We start from the raw sequence: 20691 nt of genomic DNA on the forward strand, positions 1-20691 counted from the left end.
GCTATAAGCATGGATGTGCAAACATCTCTCGGAGTCCCTGCTTTTAGTTCTTTCGGGTATCCAGTCTATCTGGAAGTGGGGCTGGTGGTTCATATACTAATTCTATTTCCATTTTTTTTGGAGAAATTGCTATACTACTTTCCAGAGTGGCTGCAGCATTTCACATTCCCACCGACAGTGCACAGAGGTTCCAATTTCTCCACATTCTCTCCAGACAAAGAAGGCATTTTTAAGGACCAGGACTGACATATAACAAAGATAGCAATTTTAAGTCATTTCATTTTATTGAATTATGTAAAACATCTTTAAATAACAGTAAAAAAATAAACCATTGCAAAAATTCAAACAGTTACAATGATGACATACTACAGCCCACAGAATTTAAATCTTACGTGAATTGAGTTGAATTATTTGCTGGTACAAAGAGAATAATGCTCTTCCTGCTGGGAAATTATTTCCACATATTCACATTGTATAGAGCTTCTGAATTTGTGATATTTTCAGTAACAGATCCATATCTTAAGAATTTGAATTTAGGACCTATCAATGATCTTAAAACACAGGGGTAGAGAGAGGTTTGCAGCAAAAGAAACTGCTGAACTAAGCAAAGAAGAAAAATCTGGCTCCATATAAAGGTAGATACTGATTTCAAGTGCTAAAGGGGCATCTCTCATGCTGCTCGAGGGTGGGAAAAATCTTGTCAAATGGCAAAAGAGAAATACTCACTAATCATTGGATGTTATGAAAAAGTGCAAATTCCTTACAGGTTCACAGTTTCATTATCTGATTTTTATGTTTCTTCTCACTCTGCCAATTATTTTAAAAATATAAAAAAAGTAGTTTTAGAAGAAAAAAGCATTATGAAGTGAAATACTAATAAGCAATAATGGAATGTAACCAGGCAATTTCATACCTGCCAAGGAACATAATTAAGAGAGACTCCAAAACTATAAAGGTGGACCTTGCTACCAATACCAAAGTAAAACAGATTGATTCCTTACTTTCTAGGGTAGTTTTTCATTCCCTACTCACTTTTACTTTTTATAACACTAAAACACTTTTTTGATTGAATTTAGAACTAATTAAAAGCATTATGGTAGCTTTAAATTTTGTAGAAAATTCATTTGTATAAAAAATATAAAATTCGTCTTTAACGTTTAAAATCATACTATTAGAAATATCGTGGGTGTACCCATAAAACATAAAAATGTCCGGCTCTGGCTGTTGAAGCACTAGCTGCTCTAGACTACTTTGAAGTGACTATTATCCAAAAATTATTCCTCATTCATTGTGGACCACCTTGCCAACACCAAGGAATACATTCATAGGTTTGAGGTGTTACCCTCTCGTTCAAGGTTTAAGATTTGATAAAACACCTGCAATGTTTCTTTGAAATATCCAGCTAAAAACAGGAAAACAATTCTAGGCACTACTTCAAACTTGCATTCATTCATTGTCATGAACTTAATTGTTTCAAAGTAAATGCTAAACTTCTATAGATTGCCTTAGAAATTAGGGGCAGTGAACAGGCAGCCTGAATCTCTCTCACTTATCCAGCATGTTGAGGAGCATTTCACAGGTCACTTCATCCATGTCATCTTTGACTCTGGCTGTGGTTTCTCCATAGGCGACAGGCAGCGTCTCCCCTGGGAAAGGTTCTCCCTTCGTGGTGGAAGCCTCCTCAGCAGCAGCTTCTTGAGAAAAAGCCCAGGATGAGCAAATTTATCAGAAAGCCAAGGAACTGGAATTATTAAACCGTGCAAACATATTTTGGAAACTATCACTTAAATTTTATCACAGCAGCAAGCATGGTAGAAAGCAATCTAACTGAAAAGACAGTACTAGTCTCATCTAACTACTGCCTTCGGTCAGGGTTTCTCGACCTCAGCACTACAGATGCTTGGGGCCAGAGAGCTGTCTGCTGGGGGCGGGGTGCTGTTCTGGGCAGTGTAGGATGTTAGCAGCGACCCTGGCCTCTACCACTAGATGCCAGTAGCACCCTCCTTTCCAACTGCAGAAACCATAAAAATGTCTCCAGACATTACCAGTGTCCCCTGCAGGTGACAGGGGGGCACAGTAACTCCCAGCTGACAACAGCTGCTGTAGGTGAACGAGGAACTTACAGATTTCTATCGAGGTGGATCATAGAGATTGATATCGTGGCTGAGCTGCTCACCTAAGTCTCATCCCTGAGCCCGTGGAATGATGCTGCCTACTTGCAGTAAGCCAGCTGCTCACAGGACATTGGTCCCTTTGGCCAATCAACATATACTGAGTACTGATTCTGAGTCACCCATTCTGCTAGGGATGCTGGGGCCAACGCCAGGTGTGTACCTAGAACTCATTCCCCCTCCAGCAGCTCAGGAGCCAGTCTGCACGACTTAAGAGAGTTTTAAACAGGCCACTGTGAGCTGACCCATAGTCAACCCCCAACCTTTTCATTACCAGGGACCAGTTTCATGGAAGACAGTTTTTCCATGGACTGGTTGAGGGGGTTGGTTTCGGGATGGGTCAAACACATTATGTTTATTGTGCACTTTATTTCTATTATATTAATGAAATAATTATACAACTCACCATCATGTGGAATCGATGGGAGCCCTGAGCTTGTTTCCTGCAACTAGATGGTCCCCTCTGGGGGTGATGGGAGACAGTGACAGACCATCAGGAATTAGATTCTCATAAGGAGCACACAACTTAGATCCCTCGCATGTGCAGTTCACAACAGTGTGTGCGCTCCTACGAGACTCTAACACCGCCACTGATCTGGCAGGAGGTGGAGCTCAGGGGGTCATGCGAGCGATGGGGAGTGGCTGTCAATACAGATGAAGCTTCGCTCGCTCACCCACCACTCCCCTTCTGCTGTGAGGCTCTGTTACTAACAGGCCACAGGTCCATGGCCTGGGGGTTGGGAACCTCTGCTCTATTTATCTTCCAAATGACTTCCCCGAACACCCATAGAGCACCACACTGAAGAACGCTATTGCCTCATGTCAGTTTTAAGTTGTCTGAAGATATTTTTGCCTGTGTTTCCTTGAAGTATTTCTGGGTGGGGGATGGCGGGGGGACAAGAAGACCCAGTTCTTAGATATGAAAAAAAACACTGAGGTCCACAAAACAGGCCATCAGGCCAGGCACAGTGGCTCACTCTGGGAGGTCTAGGTGGGCAGAGAACTTGAGGTCAGGAGTTTGAGACCAGCCTGTGCAACATGGTAAAACCCCATCTCTACTAAAAAAAAAAAATACAAAAATTAGCCAGGCGTGGTGGCAGGCACCTATAATCCCAGCTCCCTGGAAGACTGAGGCATGAGAATCACCTGAACCCAGGAGGCAGAGGTTGCAGTGAGCCAAGATCACACCTGAGCTACAAAGTGAAACTGTCTAAACACACACACACACACACACACACATTGATGCCATCAGATTGTAACGCGACGAGATCCATCAAGGAATTGGAAAGGTGCTGCAGGCTGGTGCACCCGCAGAGCAGATGCAGAAATGAGACAATTATCTGGATGACACAGGCTGTAAAAACCCTGAAATGCAAATTCAGTCCTATTTTTTGCCAGGTTATTTGCCTTAATTCACACTTGCTTGGCTATCACTGCTGACCATAAAAATATGAGAAGTCTGCATACTGAACAACACCATTCCTATCAGCAGGTTTTAAGCCCATGAGAGCCTTCTCAACTCTTCTCGACAGCAAAAATATCACCGACTGAGGGTGGCATTTTCAAAATTCACCCCAAATCACTTGGTCTTCTAGAGGTTTCATTTAAGAGATAATTAAAAACCACTACATTGAGGTGTGAAGATGGGGAGAACTGCAGAGGTGCCTCTAGGTGTCTAATGAGTGCAGAAGTCACATTTTCCCATGGACATTTTAGGGTCTGACCTGACTTAGAGCACAGGCAGCCGGTAACCTGGCCTCGGATCTCCACAATGTGAGCGGACCAGCTGAATCACATTTCACTGGTCTGTCTTCTCCAATAAAGGACTGTGCGTATTATTCACTTGTTTATTCAATAAGTGGTGGCTTCATGAGCACTGCTAAGGCCAGGCCTGACACCAGGCGCTGGGGACAGACCTAATGGGCCAGGCCCACCTGGGAGGAGCCTGCAGTGTGCTGCAGGTGGAAGTCTGGTGCTTATTAAATAACCAAATAAGCGTGAAGTGCACAGGAGGGGCAGCAGGGGACCAGGTGGGCGGTCGCGCCAAGTGCTTTTATTTTTCTGAAGACATGGAGCACATTTAAGGCTGATGGGTAAGGGCAGGCCAGGAGGGATGAGTTGGCTGAGGAGGTTGAGTGGGGGTCATAAAGCTGCCGATCTGGGGGGTGGGTTCCAGACTCAGAGGCAGAAGTGGCCTCGGATGGAAGGAGTGGCTCCTCCAGCCCCTTCCTCCATTAAAAAAATATGAAAATTGATATTTTACATTATTGGTATAAAGACAAATGGAATCCAGGCTGCATCCATTACTTGATACCCATCAGTGTGACACTGATTTTTCTTCTGATCTGACCCTATGAGCCCTGTGGACAGCCCTGTGCCCATGGGGCCGGATGGAGAAGCCCCAGGAGCTGGCAGAGGATGGCGGGAACTCAGGCTGGGAGTGAGAGGAAACAGGAGTGCCAGGGGCAGCAGGCAGCAGAGCCCATCTGCTGGTGCAGTCAGCAAGGCCTCCACCCAGAGGGAGGGAGGCAGGGGCTGGGAGTTAGGGATGAAGGAGCTCATTGGAAATCAGTAGAAAATTTTTGATGCTGAGGTCCAGTATGAGGTCTCTGGGGTCTGGTCACAGCCTCACCCTCCAGGACCTGGGTGCCCGAGCAGGCTCGTCCCCACCCTTCGGTACAGCTCTCTCCCTGCCAGACAGATGACAGTGCCCCCAGCAGAGGGCAGTGGTCAGGATAAGAAGGGACTCACATGCACTGTCAATGGTAACTGCTGACCCCTGGAGGAGAAAGGAGGGTGCTGATTCTGGAGAGTTCCTGCTGAGCTGAGCAACGGGGCACTGCCTGGGACCCCTCAGGCTCACCATTGCCCTGCCAGACAGGGCCTGGCTATGTGACACAGGCATGGGAAAGGCAGGCCTGGGGCACACTGAGGCTTAGGGATTTGCCAGATGGTGAGACACACAGAAAGAGTGGGCAAGTGTGGCCTGCGGACAGAGCGGCTGGAACCAGGGACCCAGAACTGACTCCGCACAGAGGCAGCAGAAGGGACTGCAGGACGCCTGCTTCTACTTGAATTTCAGATAAATAATGGACATTTTTTTTTTTGGTGTAAGCATATCCCAAATAATGTGCGGGACACATTTGAACAATGATTCACTGTTCATCTGAAATTCAGATTGAGCTGGGCATCCTCTATCTGATCTGGCAACTCTTGAGGGAAGGCAGGTGGAGGGCAGCTGTCATATGTGGTAAATTCTCAAGGCAGAGACTGAGGCTGGAATCAGAACGTGGGGCGCGTGCTCGTGCTGTGAGGTTGGATGGTCTCCAATCATCTCAGCTTCTAAGGTCCTCAAAGGAAAGGAGCGGAGAAGCTAAAGAGAGCAGGTGTTCACCTGTGCAGGTGTCGGGTCTGCCCCTCTTACAGCAGAGCCATGCACAGGACACACAGGACAGGGCCCAGCTTCGCGCCAACCTGGAAACTCACTTCAGCTCCCTGAAGCCAGAGGGTGATGGCTGTGGGGGCTGGATGGTGGTCCCTAAAAGGATATGTCCATATCCTAAGCCCCATAGCTGACCTCCTTTTTTCAAAAGAAGAAGTCCTAAATTCCTAAATCCTAAGTGACAAATGTCTTTGTAAGAGGCAGAAGAGAAGGCCCAGACATAGAAGAGAGGAGAGAGCTACAAAAAGACAAAGGCACAGGCTGGAGGATGTGGCCATAAACTGAGGCACGCCAGAGCCACGAGAGCTGCAAGAGGCCAGGAAGGACCCTCCCCTAGGTCCCCAGAGGGAGGGAGGCCCTGCCCACACCTGGATTGAGAATTTCTGGCCTCTAGAGCTTTTTGAAAATCAATTTCCATTGTCCCAAGCCACCCAGTTTGTGGTCATCTCCTGCAACAGCCCAGAACAGTCCCCGTAGCTGCAGGTGACAGTCCAACGTGATGGAAGAGGGCTCCTGGGGGTGGGGGTTGCACACGGACCTGCATGGGGCTCTCACACTGACTTTCTCACGCTATGCTCACTGCCATTCTGAAAGGCCTGGCACAAGTCACCTGGTAGGACCAGCTGGTAGACAAACAGGGGCTCTGGACACGTCCCCCGCACAGTAATACTTGGTACCCAGGACATTTACAACCAGAGAAAAGCACTGCCGTGTTAAAAACAAATCCGCATAAAATCAGTACCGTCTCTCCTCGAGGCCTCCTTCGGGACAGGCTGCTTCCTCTTTCTGATTCTTCCTTTTCCTGAAGCAGCTGCCTTCGCTTGCCCTGAGCCACACTTCTCCAAGTGTCTACGCATGTTACTCTGCCGGAGAATTGACACAGAACACACAAGGCAAGTGAGATGGAGCAGGTAACCCCTCCAGGGGCCTGTGGGGACCCCCAAACATGGAAATAAAGGAACATCCTGAGTTATTTTGAAGGAAACTCCAGGTACTTTGCTAGCCCTGAGGAGTGAATAAGAAACCTGATTAGCAAGAAGGAGGCTGGGCATGGTGACTCACATATGTAATCCTAGTGCTTTAGGAGGCCAAGGAGGGAGGGCTGCTTGAGCCCAGGAGTCTGAGACCAACCTGGGCAACACAGTGAGACCCCATTTCTACAAAAGATAAAACATAAAAAAAAAAATCAGCCAGCTGTGGTGGCATGTACCCTGAGATCCCAGCTACTCATGAGGCTGAGGTGGGAGGATCGCTTCAGTCCGGGAGGTCGAGGCTGCAGAAAAAAAAAAAGAAAGGAAAAGGTAATGGGAACCTAAAACAATAGCCAAGGAAGCTAAACTCAGGGTGTTCGATGCCCTGACAGAAACCTACGGTAGCAGCTTCTTTTTGAGATGGAGTCTCGCTCTGTTCCCCAGGCTGGAGTATGGTGGCATGATCTTGGCTCACTGCAACCTCTACATCCTGGATTCAAGCAATTCTCTTGCCTCAGCCTTCCAAGTAGCTGGGACTACAAGTGTGTGCCACCACACCCAGCGGATTTTTGTATTTTGGGTAGAGACAGGGTTTCACTATGTTGGCCAGGCTGGACTCAAACTCCTGACCTCAAGTGATCCACCTGCCTTGGCGTCCGAAAGTGCTGAGATTACAGGTGTGCGCCACTGCACCAGCCAAGACAGTATCTTAACGTCTGCCCCTGAGTTGTTTTTTGGAAACCTGGATCTTTACCAAACAGATCCCCTGGCAGGTAGACCTAAGGTAAGGGGGAACTGGGGGCTGAAATCTGACCATTGCTAAATCTGTTCTAATTTTGTTCTTAATTTCCTACTGAGAGGCCTGGAGGAGGTCATGCCCACGAACCAGAGCTAACATTCTTTTCTGTTGACCCCAACATTTTAAACAAAATTTCTCTTCCTTAACCAATTGCAAACCAGAGTCTCTGAATCTACCTACAACCTGTAAGCTCCTGCCGCAAGGTATCTGAGCCTTTCAGGGCGATGGATCCTGCATGCAATGATTTACGATTTTGTCTGCAGTTTCTGCTTGCCTGGCGCCCTGCAAATAAACACCTTCCTCTCTTCTGCTGCAAACTGTGGTGTGGATATCTGGTCTTACTGCACTAGGAAAGCACATCCCAGTTTGGTTCTACGACAAGAGTTGGCTTCACCGAATTTACTGAAAAACGCACAAAGAGACAGGTTTTGGGAAAACCGGGTAGCATGGACCTTTGATAATCTTGCACAAAAATGATGATGTTTAAAGGTGACCCTTTCTGCTGTGTTTAGGTCTAGTCAAATACTAGCTTGCTTTAAGTATTTTTTAAACAATAGAAATCAATGAGAAGACAAAGTTTATTTTTCTAGAATACTTCTGCTCTTGAAAGTGAAGACTGATGTTGAACCAAAAATTCAATACATCAGTTAATTTTATAACCATCAACCACATACCATAAAGATTTTACTATTCTGTTAGCTTCTCTCTCAAAGCTACTGGGCAGAGGTCATGGGCAGCAGTTATGAAACTGTATACAGCATTCAGGAATGAAAGTCAAACACTTCTAGTCAAGCCTATTCGTGACATCGTCTCATCTAATGAACACTTAGGATAATTTACATTAGAAAATTTTCACTTTTTGAAAGGGTCCCAGACAAAAGTAAAAAACTGGTAATGGGTGTTTAAATTTGAAATCATACAAAACATCTTGCCTGGTTTCCACTTTGATTTTCCCACTGTGCTTAACAGGACGGTCTGCGTTTGTGATGAGGAGGAAGAATTTGTGCTAAGTGGGGGCGATGTAACAGGTTGTTTAAACTTCCATTTTATGCTTAGACACTGGAGTTGGCAAATGATGACCAGTGTGTCAAATCTGGCTGCCAACTGTTTCTGAAAGAAAGCAAGTTTTACTGGGACACAGCCAGGTCTATTCATTTACAAACTGCACCCACAGCTGCTTCTGTGATACAAGGGCAGACTCAAGAAGTCATGGCAGAAACTGATTTGTGTTGCCCTGGTGATTGATGACGCTGTGCTTATTGGCCAGCTGTATGTCTTCTTTGGAGAAAGGTCTATTTAGACACTTTATCTGTTTTTCATTGGGTATCTGTCTATTTACTGAGTTACGAGACTTCTTTTTATATTCTAGATTTAAGTCCAAACATGCTTTCTTGAATAGGAGTTTCAAAACTTCTGATTTTACGTTCTGAGGGACAGCATGAAACAGACTGGTTCTTTTCTCTACATTTTATTTCTTGCACCAAAGGACAGTTTCTTCTCTTTATAATTCTACTCGCTAATTTTAACTCTTTATAATTTTAGAATGAGCGACACTGTTTTGGGAGCACTGCCTCTGCTTTTATTTGAAATTTTAAACTAATAGGGTTGACATTTCAGAACTATCCCATTGTGCCACTCAGACAAACACAACTACACTACTGTTTTAAGAAGAAAGATTTTTTAAAAATGGTCAACTTCAGAAAATTCAACTTTTATAAAACTTTTATAAAGTTAGGCTGAAGCCTGCATGGTCCAGGGATCTAGCTAGCCATGTGCAGTGGTTTTTAAATGTCCTAAAATTCTTTGATGCTCTTCATTTCAAAAGAAACTTCATTCCCCACTCCTTGAGTGTAGGTGGGACTCCATGATTCATTTCTTGTGACTAGAAGTAATGTGCCACTTTTTTTTTTTTTGAGACAGAGTCTTGCCCTGTCACCCAGGCTGGAGGCCACGGTGCCATCTCAGCTCACTGCAACCTCCATCTCCCAGGTTCAACTGATCCTCCTGTCTCAGCCTCCCAAGTAGCTGAGATGACAAGCATGTACCACCACACCTGGCTAATTTTTTTTTTTTTTAGTAGAGACAGGGTTTCACCATGTTGGCCTGGCTGGTCTCAATCTCCTGGCCTCAAATTATCTGCCTGCCTTGGCCTCTCAAAGTACTGCGATTACAGGTGTGAGCCCCCATACCTGGCTGTTGTGCTATTTAAGACTAGATTGCCAAAGGCACTGTGGCTTCCTGCTTGCACTCTCTCACTTGCTCTGAGTCAGGAGGACACTCAAGCAGCCCTGCAGAGAAGTCCCTGTGGCAAGGAACTGAGAGACCTGGGCCAGCAGCTTGTGGTGGGTGCAGCTATGGTGGAAGCAGAGCCTCTGGCCCCAGTCCAGCCTTCAGATGATACAGCCTAGTGGACACCCTAACTGCAACCTCAGGAGTGACCCTGAACCAGGACCACCCAGTTAAGCCACTCCCAAGTTCCCAACCCACAGAAACTATCAGATGACAAATGTTTGTGGTTTTAAGCCACTCCATTTTGAGGTAATCTGTCATGCAGAAATAGATAACCAATACAATACCTAACAGAATAACACCATAAATGTATTGCTTAGCCCAGTACCAACAGCATTATTCTTTTTTTTTAATTTAAAAAATTATTTTAGAGACAGGAAAATTATTTTCGAGGCCAGAATGCAGTGGTGCATCCGTGACTCACTGCAGCCTCCAACTCCTGGGCTCAAGTGGTCCTCCCGTGTCAGTCTCCTCAGCAGCTAGGCCTACAGGGGTACACTGTTACACCCAGCTAATTTTTTTGGAGGGATGGGGGGATCTCCTTATGTTGTCCAGGCTGATCTCAAACTCCTGGCCTCAAGTGATCCTCCCACCTTGGCCTCCCAAATAGCTGGGATTATAGATACCAGTAACATTATTCTAGGGACATCTGAGAAATGTGTGAAAATTGCATTCTCTCTGTCAAGTAGCCTAAATCTAGTTCACTGGAACAATTTGAAAATATTACTCTAGAAGCTGGGGCTCTTTGGGGAGTCTGATAACTCTCTAAAACTATTTGTAAGATTTTGTTTGTTGGATTGTCCTTTTATTTTAGGGGATGAGGAGACCACACTTTCATAGGATTCTTCAAGAATTTTATGATTTTAAAAAACTAATAACCACTTTCCTAAGGCATGACAGATGCTCCTGAAGTCCTGGCAGGTTTCTATAACCAGGTTTAAACTCTCCTGGTCTGACACTGTCCTCCTGAGATAGAGGGATCTTTCCACAGGGGCTTTATGGTGACTTAAATAAGCTTACACAGCGGGAAAAGCCTTTGTCGCACTTGGGGCATTTGTAAACAGCTGGGATGAAAGTGGCATCGTGGTATTTCCTGAAGTGAATCTTTAGAAGTTGCTTCTGTCGGAAACACTTATTGCAGGAAAGGCAGGTGAACGGTTTCTCTCCAGTGTGGGTACGAATGTGAGCAGTCATATGACGTGCCTAAGAGGGAAGGGGAAGAAAGCAGCTTGTCTAGTTCAAAATGTCTTTTTCCACATTAGACATTATTTATTGTACATTACCTTTTATTTCCCTCCCCAAAGATGAGTCCATTATTAAGCAGAATTACTGCAAACACATTCTCAACAGGGCAGCACTCACAGGATGTGCTGTCTAGGAAACAAACTTGTATGCGGCATCAGCAAGTGATAAAGGTCTTGCCGTGAATTCCTTGCTGGCTCTCCAATCCAACTGGGGATGTGGGAATACACACATCAGGGCGTGAAAGGATGGTTGCTTGTTCCCTCACGTACTGGGAGTCATCCTTCTATACAATTATTTGCAATTACCTGAGTTTACAAAGGACAAATAGAACCTGCAAACTTAAAAATCAAATGTCAGAGTTTAAATTCAGCAGGCATTTGGGGTTGCAATATGTTAAGTATCTAAACATTTTTCCATTTACTTCCCAATAGTATCTAACAGATCTTAATACCAGTTTTTTTCTGAGACAGGGTATCGCTCTGTCACCCAGGCTGGAGTACAGTGGCACAATCAGCTCCCTGCAATCTCAAACTCCAGAGCCAAAGTGATCCTCCCACCTCAGCTGCCTGAGTAGCTGGGACAGTGGGTGTGTGCCACTATGCTCAGCTCACTTTTTATTTCTGTAGAGGCAGGTTCTCACTATGTTGTCCCGGTTGGTCTCAAACTCCTAGCCTCAAGTATTCTCCTGCCTTAGCCTCAAAGTGCTGGGATTTAGGTGTGAGCCACTGTAACTGGCCTAAACAGAGATTTTAGCTTAGACAGGAGAAAATAATTTGGGAAATCAAGACAAAAATACGTATGAAGTCAGGCAAAAGTATACATTTTGTTTTATTTAAAATGCGATGATTATTTGGATTAAATGTATATTTGGTCTTTTCTGCATTACTGTCAATAACCTAATTACTGGTCTTTCTTCTAATTTTTCTTTCAGCCAATTCACTGAACACCCTCTTCCACACACAGCTTTCAGCTCATCACCTCCTTTAGGACAGAATCTCTGGTCTGCCTTCTGCGAGCCTGGCTCTTTGGGACCGCAGCAGCCCGGAGTGCCCCACAGTGCTCCGAGCCTCTGCCTGCGGCCTCAGCATGGCTAGCTGCTCTCTGCTCCCACACACCCGAGGTGTGCCTGCTCCAGGCCCCTCATCCTCTTTAAGTCTTACCCATCTTTCAGGAAGCCCTCCTACTTCATTTGAACAAATCTGAGCATGGGACCTCAGAAAATTCTTTGTTCAAAATCTACCAGAAAAACTCTTTTTCCTTTATTCAAAGCATTTACAGTTTACAGCCCACATTTCAAAACACAGTAAGCACTGATTTTCACCTTCGGTAACCAATAGCTTGCAGTGCTTCAAAGCAGTGATTTGGTTTTCAAACTTTGAGTCTTAGGACCTTTTATACTTTAAAAAATTACTGTGGCCTCTGAAGAGCTTTTATTTATACAGATGGCATGTATTAGTATTTACTTTCTTAGCAAAACTGAGGAATTCTAATGGATTTTGAAAAATAAAAGTTTATCAACTCATTTAAAAATAACAACAAACCAGCTACATATTATTTCTGTAAAATTATATTATCTATTTTTCAAAACAAAACTAACCTAATGTCTGTCTTAATAGATAAGGTTGCCAGTTACAATACAGGCTGCAACATACTTGTATATAAAACTATTCATGGCTGGGAGGGGTGGTTCACGCCTGTAATCCAAGCACTTTGGAGGCCAAGGTGGGCGGATCACCTGATGCTGGGAGTTCAAGACCAGCCTGACCAACATGGTGAAACCCCGTCTTTAAAAAAATAAATAAATAAATAAAAAACTGTTGTCTGAAATTCAAATGTCACTAGGTGTACCATATTTTTATTTGCTAAGTCTGACAACTCCATTCAAAGCATTCAAATGGATTCCTATCTCTGCTCTTCCATCAGTCCACTGAGTATGTTAAGTGAAAAGAAAATCTGCTCTCATAGACACGTAGTTTGAAAAGAGAGCAACATTTTACTGGCTCTTCCAAATAACTGTGGGCATTCTTTCTCCACTATTATACCAAAACTCAGTGAGTAGTAATATCTTTTTTTAGAGTCTCACTCAGTTGCCCAGGCTGGAGTACAGTGGTAGGAACACAGCTTATTGCAATCTCAACCTCCTGGGCTTAAGTGATCCTCCAACCTCAGCCTCCTGAGTAGCTGGTAGGACTATACAGATAGGCACCATCAACCCAGCTAATTTTTGTATTTTTTTTTTGTAGCGATGGGGTCTCATTATGTTGCCCAGGTTGGTCTTGAACTCCTGAGTTCAAGAGATCTGTCCTCCTTGATCTCCCAAAGTGTTGGGACTATAGGTGTGAGCCAGTATGTCTGGCCATGTAATTTCTTAACCATGGGTTGCAATGTGGAATCTGAAACCCTGTCAATAAACTTGTTCTCCTCTATGACATTAAAATCTCTTGGTTTATCTTTTACTTTGAATGGATCTTTTACCTGTGCTTGAGTCTGTAACATCATGGACTGGTCATTTGGAAAATACTGGTTTACTGAGTTATACAGATCTTCTAAATACCGACATATTTCATTACACAATATAAAAATTGCTTTTAAAAATCACTCCAATCTTATCAGAAAAATCTTAAGTATTAGAACACTGTAAAGCTTGTAATGGTAAATATACATTTTCCAAAATTTGAATTCTGATTTTTCTCTTGAAAAGTGAAATTGCATCATTGGTCATATGTGTTTCCCTTGCAAGGGCAGGCTCACATTCTTCATTTCTTTCCTTTTTTTTTTTTTGAGACGGAGTCTCAGTCTGTCACACAGGCTAGAGTGCAGTGGCATGATCTCGGCTCAATGCAACCTCCTCCCCCCAGGTTCAAGTGGTTCTCCTGCCTTAGCCACCCAAGTAGCTCAGATTACAGGTGTGTACCACCACACCCAGCTAATTTTTGTATTTTTTAGTAGAGATGGGGTTTCACCATATTGGCCAGGCTGGTCTCGAACTCCTGACTTTGTGATCTACCTGCCTTGGCCTCCCAAAATGCTGGGATTACAGGTGTGAGCCACTGTGACTGGCCTATGTTGTTCATTTTCAAAAAAAAGTCCACCAACACCCAATGACTGAGTAAGTAAAGTTCGTTTATCTTGTTCCTTTCTCAGTGAAAATGACATTCACTGAGAAAGTGGCTAATTGAGCTGGAAACTCAACCAAGCCCCAAGTGCTTTCCCTCCAGGCTTCAGATGATGGAGGGACATATGCCAGCTTCTCATCTCATCACAAAGAATATTTAAAAGAGAGTATTTCAGGTCAAGATTGAATAAAGTTAACAACTTTTGCTGCTTATTCGAGGACACTGTCATATAAAACTGCCCTTTATTTTTGCTGCCAGTGTGTGAAGGTGAGGAATACTGCAACAACCTGTTCCACTGGGTGTCACTGCCTTGATTTGGGCTAAGGACCACCACTACTTTGGCACCGAAAGTACAAATGTCAATGTCTCAAAAGGGCAAATGACACCTTTCCATTATCCTAACAAGGGCTTGGCTCTTGTGGGCCCCTAGTTGATTGCAGGGACCTCTGGGGGTATGTGAACATACTTTAAGAACTGCTATTTCGAATGACTGGCTCACAGTTGCTTTCTAGTTATTCTGACCTTTCTCAGTATTTTCAAAGTGGTAGCGAATCCCATCCCAACTCTCCATTCTTCCACGCACCACTGTCTCTCCAAATTAAGTAAAGTACAATACCTGCTTGCAGGCGTAACTGCAGTGTTCACACTTGAACCTCTTCTCATTTTTATGAGTTTTCTGGTGCTGAATGAGGGCAAAGCGTTCATGGAAGACAGCAGAACAGTAGCGGCATTTCAGCTCTGCAGCACTATGAGTATGCAAGTTGCGGATATGGACACCTGAAACAGACAGAACATTATCTACTTCAAGAGTGTTGCCCTGCTTCCCCTCTCTTCTACATGGAGGTTTCTCAGCCTTGGCACCGGAACATGCTAGTTCCTTCCTGGGAAGGGCGGGGTGGGCTATCCTGTGCACTGTAGCATGTTAAGGATCATTCCTGGTCTTCATTTACCAGATGCCAGCAACAACTCTTCCTCCCCAGTTGTGAAAGCCAAAGTACCTCTAGATATCACTACATGCCCTCTGGGGGGTAAAACATTCCCAGTTGAGAATCACTGCTCTAAATGAACAGAATGCTGAAATATCATTTTAATACTCTTTCAAATGGAGTTAAATGTTATATAAGGTATATCATACTGGACCTAAAATGTGCATTTACCAAAGCACTTTGAGAACTACCATATTGTGGGGTAGGTGGATTTTAGGATGATGTTAAGGTGGATTTATATAAAAAGATACAACATCTTTATTTTACTGTAAAAAAACCATACATTATTAGAAGTCAGTGCCCTGTTATTTCCTATGTTAAAATTAACCTGAGGGACCCAGTAAGGTCTGGCTGGATATACTCTAGGGTAAGTTTTGCTCATCTAAGTCTAAAGAATGGCTTTGTGATATTTGTGTAAGAAACCAAATGACAATTGATAGACGCAAGATAGAGGTATTCCACTTTACCCACAGTGACTCACACATTTAGAGAGCTTGAATTCTCATATAGCCATGGGAAGGAAGAACTAATGTGTTTATAAAGCATCTTACAGGCTATTCAAAGTGTATCACCCACTGGCATGAGACGGATACAAACTGTGTTACTTTGCCATGGTGTCAAAAGAGTCTAGCAACTGGGTACACTTATGCCCCACTGGGCTGTGTTTTGTGATGTGCTAATATCTATGGCAACAGTAACAAAATGGTCCAGATGAAAAATAAAAGTTAAGACTTTGCAAAACACCCTTCGCCTTTCAGAAAAGTTTTCGAAAAGTTCATCTTATCTCCAAAATTTCTTTGGCCAAAAGGGTAAATATTTTGTTTTGCTAATATATTTTGCGTATCACAGTGTCATATATTTTGGAAAGAGAAATAAGATCATGGAAAAAGGGAGGCCCAAGAATCCTGAAACCAAGAAGAGGCTCATTCACTCAGGCTTACCCACATCTTCCCTTCCATTGCTCAACTCTGGCTGGCTTCCCCACAGGCAGCATCAAATCCCAGCTCTCCTAGGCCTGGTGCTCCAAGTCCCTCTGGATTCTCACTCCCACTGTGTGGGGTCTGACAGTTAAAAGACTCACCATGATAGATGCAGATTACACATTACAGACTCGCCTCCTTTCCCCAAGTGACTGTCCTAAGGGGAAAACTGTGTCTTTTGTACCTTCTGCTCCCAAAACTTTTTAGTCCCATAGCCAGGGTTTAAGAAAAGGTGGCTGGGTGTCACGGAGAGAGCACTGATATATAGGAACCCAGAATCCAGCCACCTCCTAGCATCCTTGGTCATGTAACTCCCAGGCAGGTTTCTCTGTGTCTCTGAGCCTCGGGTCCTAATCTGAAAAACAGGCTGAATGTGGAATGAAATAATACCCATCTGTGAAAGGTCTTAGCATGTACATAGGGAACAGGCCTGAATTCCAAAAACATGCTGTAAAATGCACTTATGAGATCCGGCCACCAGATGGTGCAAAAGGACCTCTGGAAGAAAATTCGTCCCAGGGCGAAGCTCCCAAAGACCAGGCATCCCAGTGTCAGGGCCAGTACTCTGCAGGTTTATAGGGCCTCTCTCCAAAGAGCCAGCAGATACTGTAGTAAAAGAAAGAGCACTAGAACACTCACGTAGGTCGCTTTTCCGTGCAATGATGGTGGCACAATGGGGACACTGGTGTTTGGGGACATTTTCGCTGTGTTTCTGCTGAGTATGCATTTTCATGGTCCCACTTTGGGTGAAGCGGGCGTGGCAGACGTGGCATTCATAAGGCTTCTCACCTGAGATGTAGAAAACAAAGTGATTCCCCCTCCAGGCCTGATCCTTGCCAAAGGACACCTGTGCTGAAAGCGTTTCTTTTGCCCCAAGCTGCCCCTTCTCACAGGACAACCCCCAGTCAGCATGAGATTCCCCCGTCAAGCCCAGACAGCTTATGTCAAGTACAGCTGTGTCCAGGACCGACCAGAGACGCGACTTCTCTGCATCTGGTAGCAATGCAGAAGTTCAAGATGATTCACATCCATGGGGTTGTATGAAGAACCAGGAAGTGCCCATAAATGTATTCTTTACACAACCAGACATCAAGTACCTGTGTTGTCCTATGTTTTGCCTTAAAGTTGAAGAATGAATTAAGGATTTGACTTTTATTATGTTTTTATTTACTTTTTTCTATTTTTTTGAGATGGGTTCTCACTCTGTCACCCAGGCTGGAGTGTGGTAGAGTGATCCTGGCTCACTGCAGCCTCAACCTCCCAGGTTCAAGTGATTCTCCTGTTTCACCTTTCCGAGTAGCTGGGACCACAGGTGTGCACCACCAGGCCCGGCTAATTTTTAAATTACTTGTAGAGACAGGGTCTCCCTATGTTGCCCAGGCTTGTCTCAAACTCCTGGACTCAAGTGATCCTCCTGCCTCGGCCTCCGAAAGTGCTGGGATTGTAGGTTTGAGCCACTGTGCCTGGCTGGGAGTTGTTTTAAATACCTGAAAAATCTACGGAGGGAAATACTTCGTGTTTTATTCTGCGCAGTGGAGTTGCAGCACAGTATCTATGCAGACTCTCTTACTGCTAAATAAACTCAAAGGTACGGATCAAAATCCTCGTATCCCAAGGGCATGCAAAAATCCACTTTTACCTTTGAACTTTAACTGTGCCAATAAAAAGTAATTTTTTAAAGCTTGCTTTAAGAGCTAACACTGTACATATCAGGCCTTCAGCGCCAGAGCCCTTACCTGAGTGCGTTCTCATGTGGCGTTTCAGTTTGTAGGTATCTCTGCTGGCATAGCTGCACTGGCAACACTGGAAGGGGCGCTCCCCCGTGTGGGATCGAACATGGCGCTTCAGTTTACTTGCCTAATAAATACATAAAAGATGTTCATTGCAATGGAAACTTAAAAATTGCAGTGTCTTCCATTAATCAGCATTATAAAAGAGATTTCAATGAATCAGATTTTTAACATCAGAGCATGAGAGCATATTTCACTCACTGAAAAAACATGAAAGAGTCATTACTTTTAATCATCTGTTATAGGCGATTTTATTTCCTTTGATGTGTGTGTGTATAAGCTCCTTTAGGGAAAATGAGCAGCACTTCTGAGAGGCTTTCGCATTCAGCTTCACTTCAAGCCCACCTGCTGAATGCCATACCAGACTTTATTTTCATTTCTAGGGCAACACATTCTCAATCGTTACGAAATTTACATTACACTGTAAAAGCACAACAGCAAACATTTTTATTTCTTGCATAAAGTGAAAATTTTGAAACTCTAGCTCTTGCCAGGCATGGTGGCTCACACTTGTAATCCCAGTATTTTGGGAGGCTGAGGTGGGTGGATTGCCTGAGCTTAGGAGTTTGAGACCAGCCTGGGCAACATGGCAAGACCTCTACCAAAAATAAAAAATTAGCTGGGCATGGTGGCGCACGCCTGTGGTCCCAGCTACCTGGGAGGCTGAGGTTGGGAGGATTGTTTGAGCCTGGGAGGCTGAGGCTGCAGTGAGCGGAGGTCAGGCCACTGCACTCCAACCAGCGTAACAGAGTGAGACCATGTCTCAAAAAACAGAGTAAGAATGAAACCCTAGCTCTTTAATAGAGGGACATCTGTATGTATTGCCTCATGGTCACAAGTCCTGCAGACTCCACCCTGGCTGGCCCCAGGGTAACAGTGTGAGTGGCGGAAGGCATCCCTGGCTACTCAGCATCGGACCATGTGACAGTGGGTTCCTAAGAAGAATTAAGTTTTAAGTAGAAGAAATTAAATTCTAATTTGAATAATTACGTATCCCAGGCAATCAGTTAAATAGCAAAAAACATAACACCTCCCATTTGAGCATTCACTGCCTGACTGGGTTATTGCCTTCTAGAACTGTTCTTATTCTGTATTTGTGTATGGCAGGCCCCTATCGACCCCTAGCAGGAAATCGGACTGTCAACTATATGTGGACTATAGAAGTTAGGAAGCCACACCAGTCCCGCTGGTGACCCAGGGATGCCACACTCCACCTACCTCCCCAGTGATGAGTGCACAGAAGCCTAAGGAACACTCAAGAACAAACAGCTTACAATGGAAAACAACAGCCAAGCCAAAACATTCTGCTTAGATTTTTAGAAGAAAAGTGAATGCCTCCAAGCATATTTGCAAAATGAAAAGAATCTTTAAAACTATATAGCATGAAAAGTCTGAAGAGCATAAGTGGTATAAATGAGCAAAGAAGGTCGCTATAAAAAAAACTCTGGATGACTCTTAAAGGTGGGATGTGAGGACAAGTTGAGTTCAAAAGCTTTTTTTTTTTTTTAGATAGTGTCTTGCTCTGTTACCCAGGCTGGAGTATGCCATCTTGGCTCACTGCAACCTCTGCCTCCCAGGTTCCAGCGATTTTCCTGCCTTAGCCTCCTAAGTGCAGACTGCTGGCACTGGGGGAGGGCCTCGCAGACCTAGGAAGTGTACCCCGAGCACTGGCAGGACACCAACACAGAGTCCACTCCAGGCCTAGGATCCCCAGCTGACTCTCTTCCCTGAACCCTTCATTCTTCATTCTCATACTACAATCACAACCTTTAACTCAGATGAGAAATAATTTTTTAAAAATAGTAACAGCAGAAAAAAGTTCTCGGCATCAAATTCTGACCCTATCCATGAAATTTCCTAATTTGTGAAACCCAGCTGCACTGTTACTATATTTAATGTTTAGCCATTCCCTTTAACTTAGTTCCATCTGAGTGTACTGTTTACCCAGTCCTGACCGGGCTCAATACCGGCCTCAGCCTGTTTCCCAACACACAGTGGGACTCCGAAAATTAACTGGTGGAAAACTGGCAGTGATGAGTCAATGATGTTTCATGTGAGTACTGCTAGACCTGTTAGAAGGTACAAATAAAGCAAATTAACTAAAATTAATTCAAATGACCATGACACACCTTAAGTTTGGAAAGGGCAGTCTCTCTGTAATTAAGAACAGCAATGGCTATGCTTAAATCTTCAAGCAAGCTCCTGTATATCTAACTAAGCTCAAAAATTTCAGCCAACATTCAGATTGCATCTGCATTCTACGTTAGAGCAAACACATTTTGATTTCGTGGTCCCTAGTACTAGATAAAATGCAGAACTTTTAGACAAATCCAGGACTGACTTCTTCACCACAAGTAATGTATTTGTAATTTGTACACCTTTACATATTATTTTCACTAATTACTAATCAAAGAAACAAAGAGATCCAATTTTCTATTTTAACTTCATAAATGAGAATACACATTACTTCCTGCATATGTTTTATATGAATAGTATCTTCAGCAAAGCCTGTTTGTAACAGATTCTACTGTCAGTTACACTTGGCATAACTTGTATAGCAGCCTCTACTAAGACATCATGAAGCTTCAAGTCCAAGAATGGCCTCACCTCTACACTGGCATACTTGCACATGGAGCATTTAAAGGGTTTCTCATGAGTATGCTTATAGCGTCTGTGTCGGACAAGTTCTCCACTGGTGACAAATGCCATGTTGCAGTCGCTGCACTTATAGGGCCTGGTTCCTGTAAAATCACATAGTTCATACTTTTAAAACAGGCCTTAACCAAAAACTCTAAGGAATTCATAGCTTTTAAATTATACTTAGTCTCAAAAATGCTTTAAAAATTAAGAAGAGGCTCTTTGTAAATACCATAGATGCATGTGAGAAAAATCTTTGTAACAC

At 44.0% G+C, this 20691-nt stretch overlaps 1 protein-coding gene across 4 annotated transcripts in view; it reads right to left on the minus strand.

The window, feature by feature from the left end:
• Positions 1 to 265: 265 nt before the first annotated feature.
• The window catches only part of CTCFL (CCCTC-binding factor like), a 30296-nt gene continuing 9870 nt past the window's right edge, over positions 266 to 20691 (minus strand). Inside the window, exons 6-12 of one of the 4 annotated variants that reach the window (XM_035298998.2) lie at positions 20397 to 20530; positions 17736 to 17856; positions 16639 to 16788; positions 14650 to 14810; positions 10693 to 10875; positions 6356 to 6476; positions 266 to 1691 (exon numbers count right to left, since the gene is read on the minus strand). In XM_035298998.2, coding sequence (XP_035154889.1) covers positions 1546 to 1691; positions 6356 to 6476; positions 10693 to 10875; positions 14650 to 14810; positions 16639 to 16788; positions 17736 to 17856; positions 20397 to 20530 — 1016 coding nt within the window. In that variant the 3' untranslated portion in view covers positions 266 to 1545. Of the gene's footprint in view, positions 1695 to 6355; positions 6477 to 10692; positions 10876 to 14649; positions 14811 to 16638; positions 16789 to 17735; positions 17857 to 20396; positions 20531 to 20691 lie in introns of all 4 variants that reach the window. The other 3 variants (XM_008996162.5, XM_035298997.3, XM_035298996.3) reach the window with 3 other exon arrangements.

The sequence above is a fragment of the Callithrix jacchus genome, chromosome 5, assembly GCF_049354715.1.
Source record: "Callithrix jacchus isolate 240 chromosome 5, calJac240_pri, whole genome shotgun sequence".
NCBI classification, from domain to species: domain Eukaryota; kingdom Metazoa; phylum Chordata; class Mammalia; order Primates; family Cebidae; genus Callithrix; species Callithrix jacchus.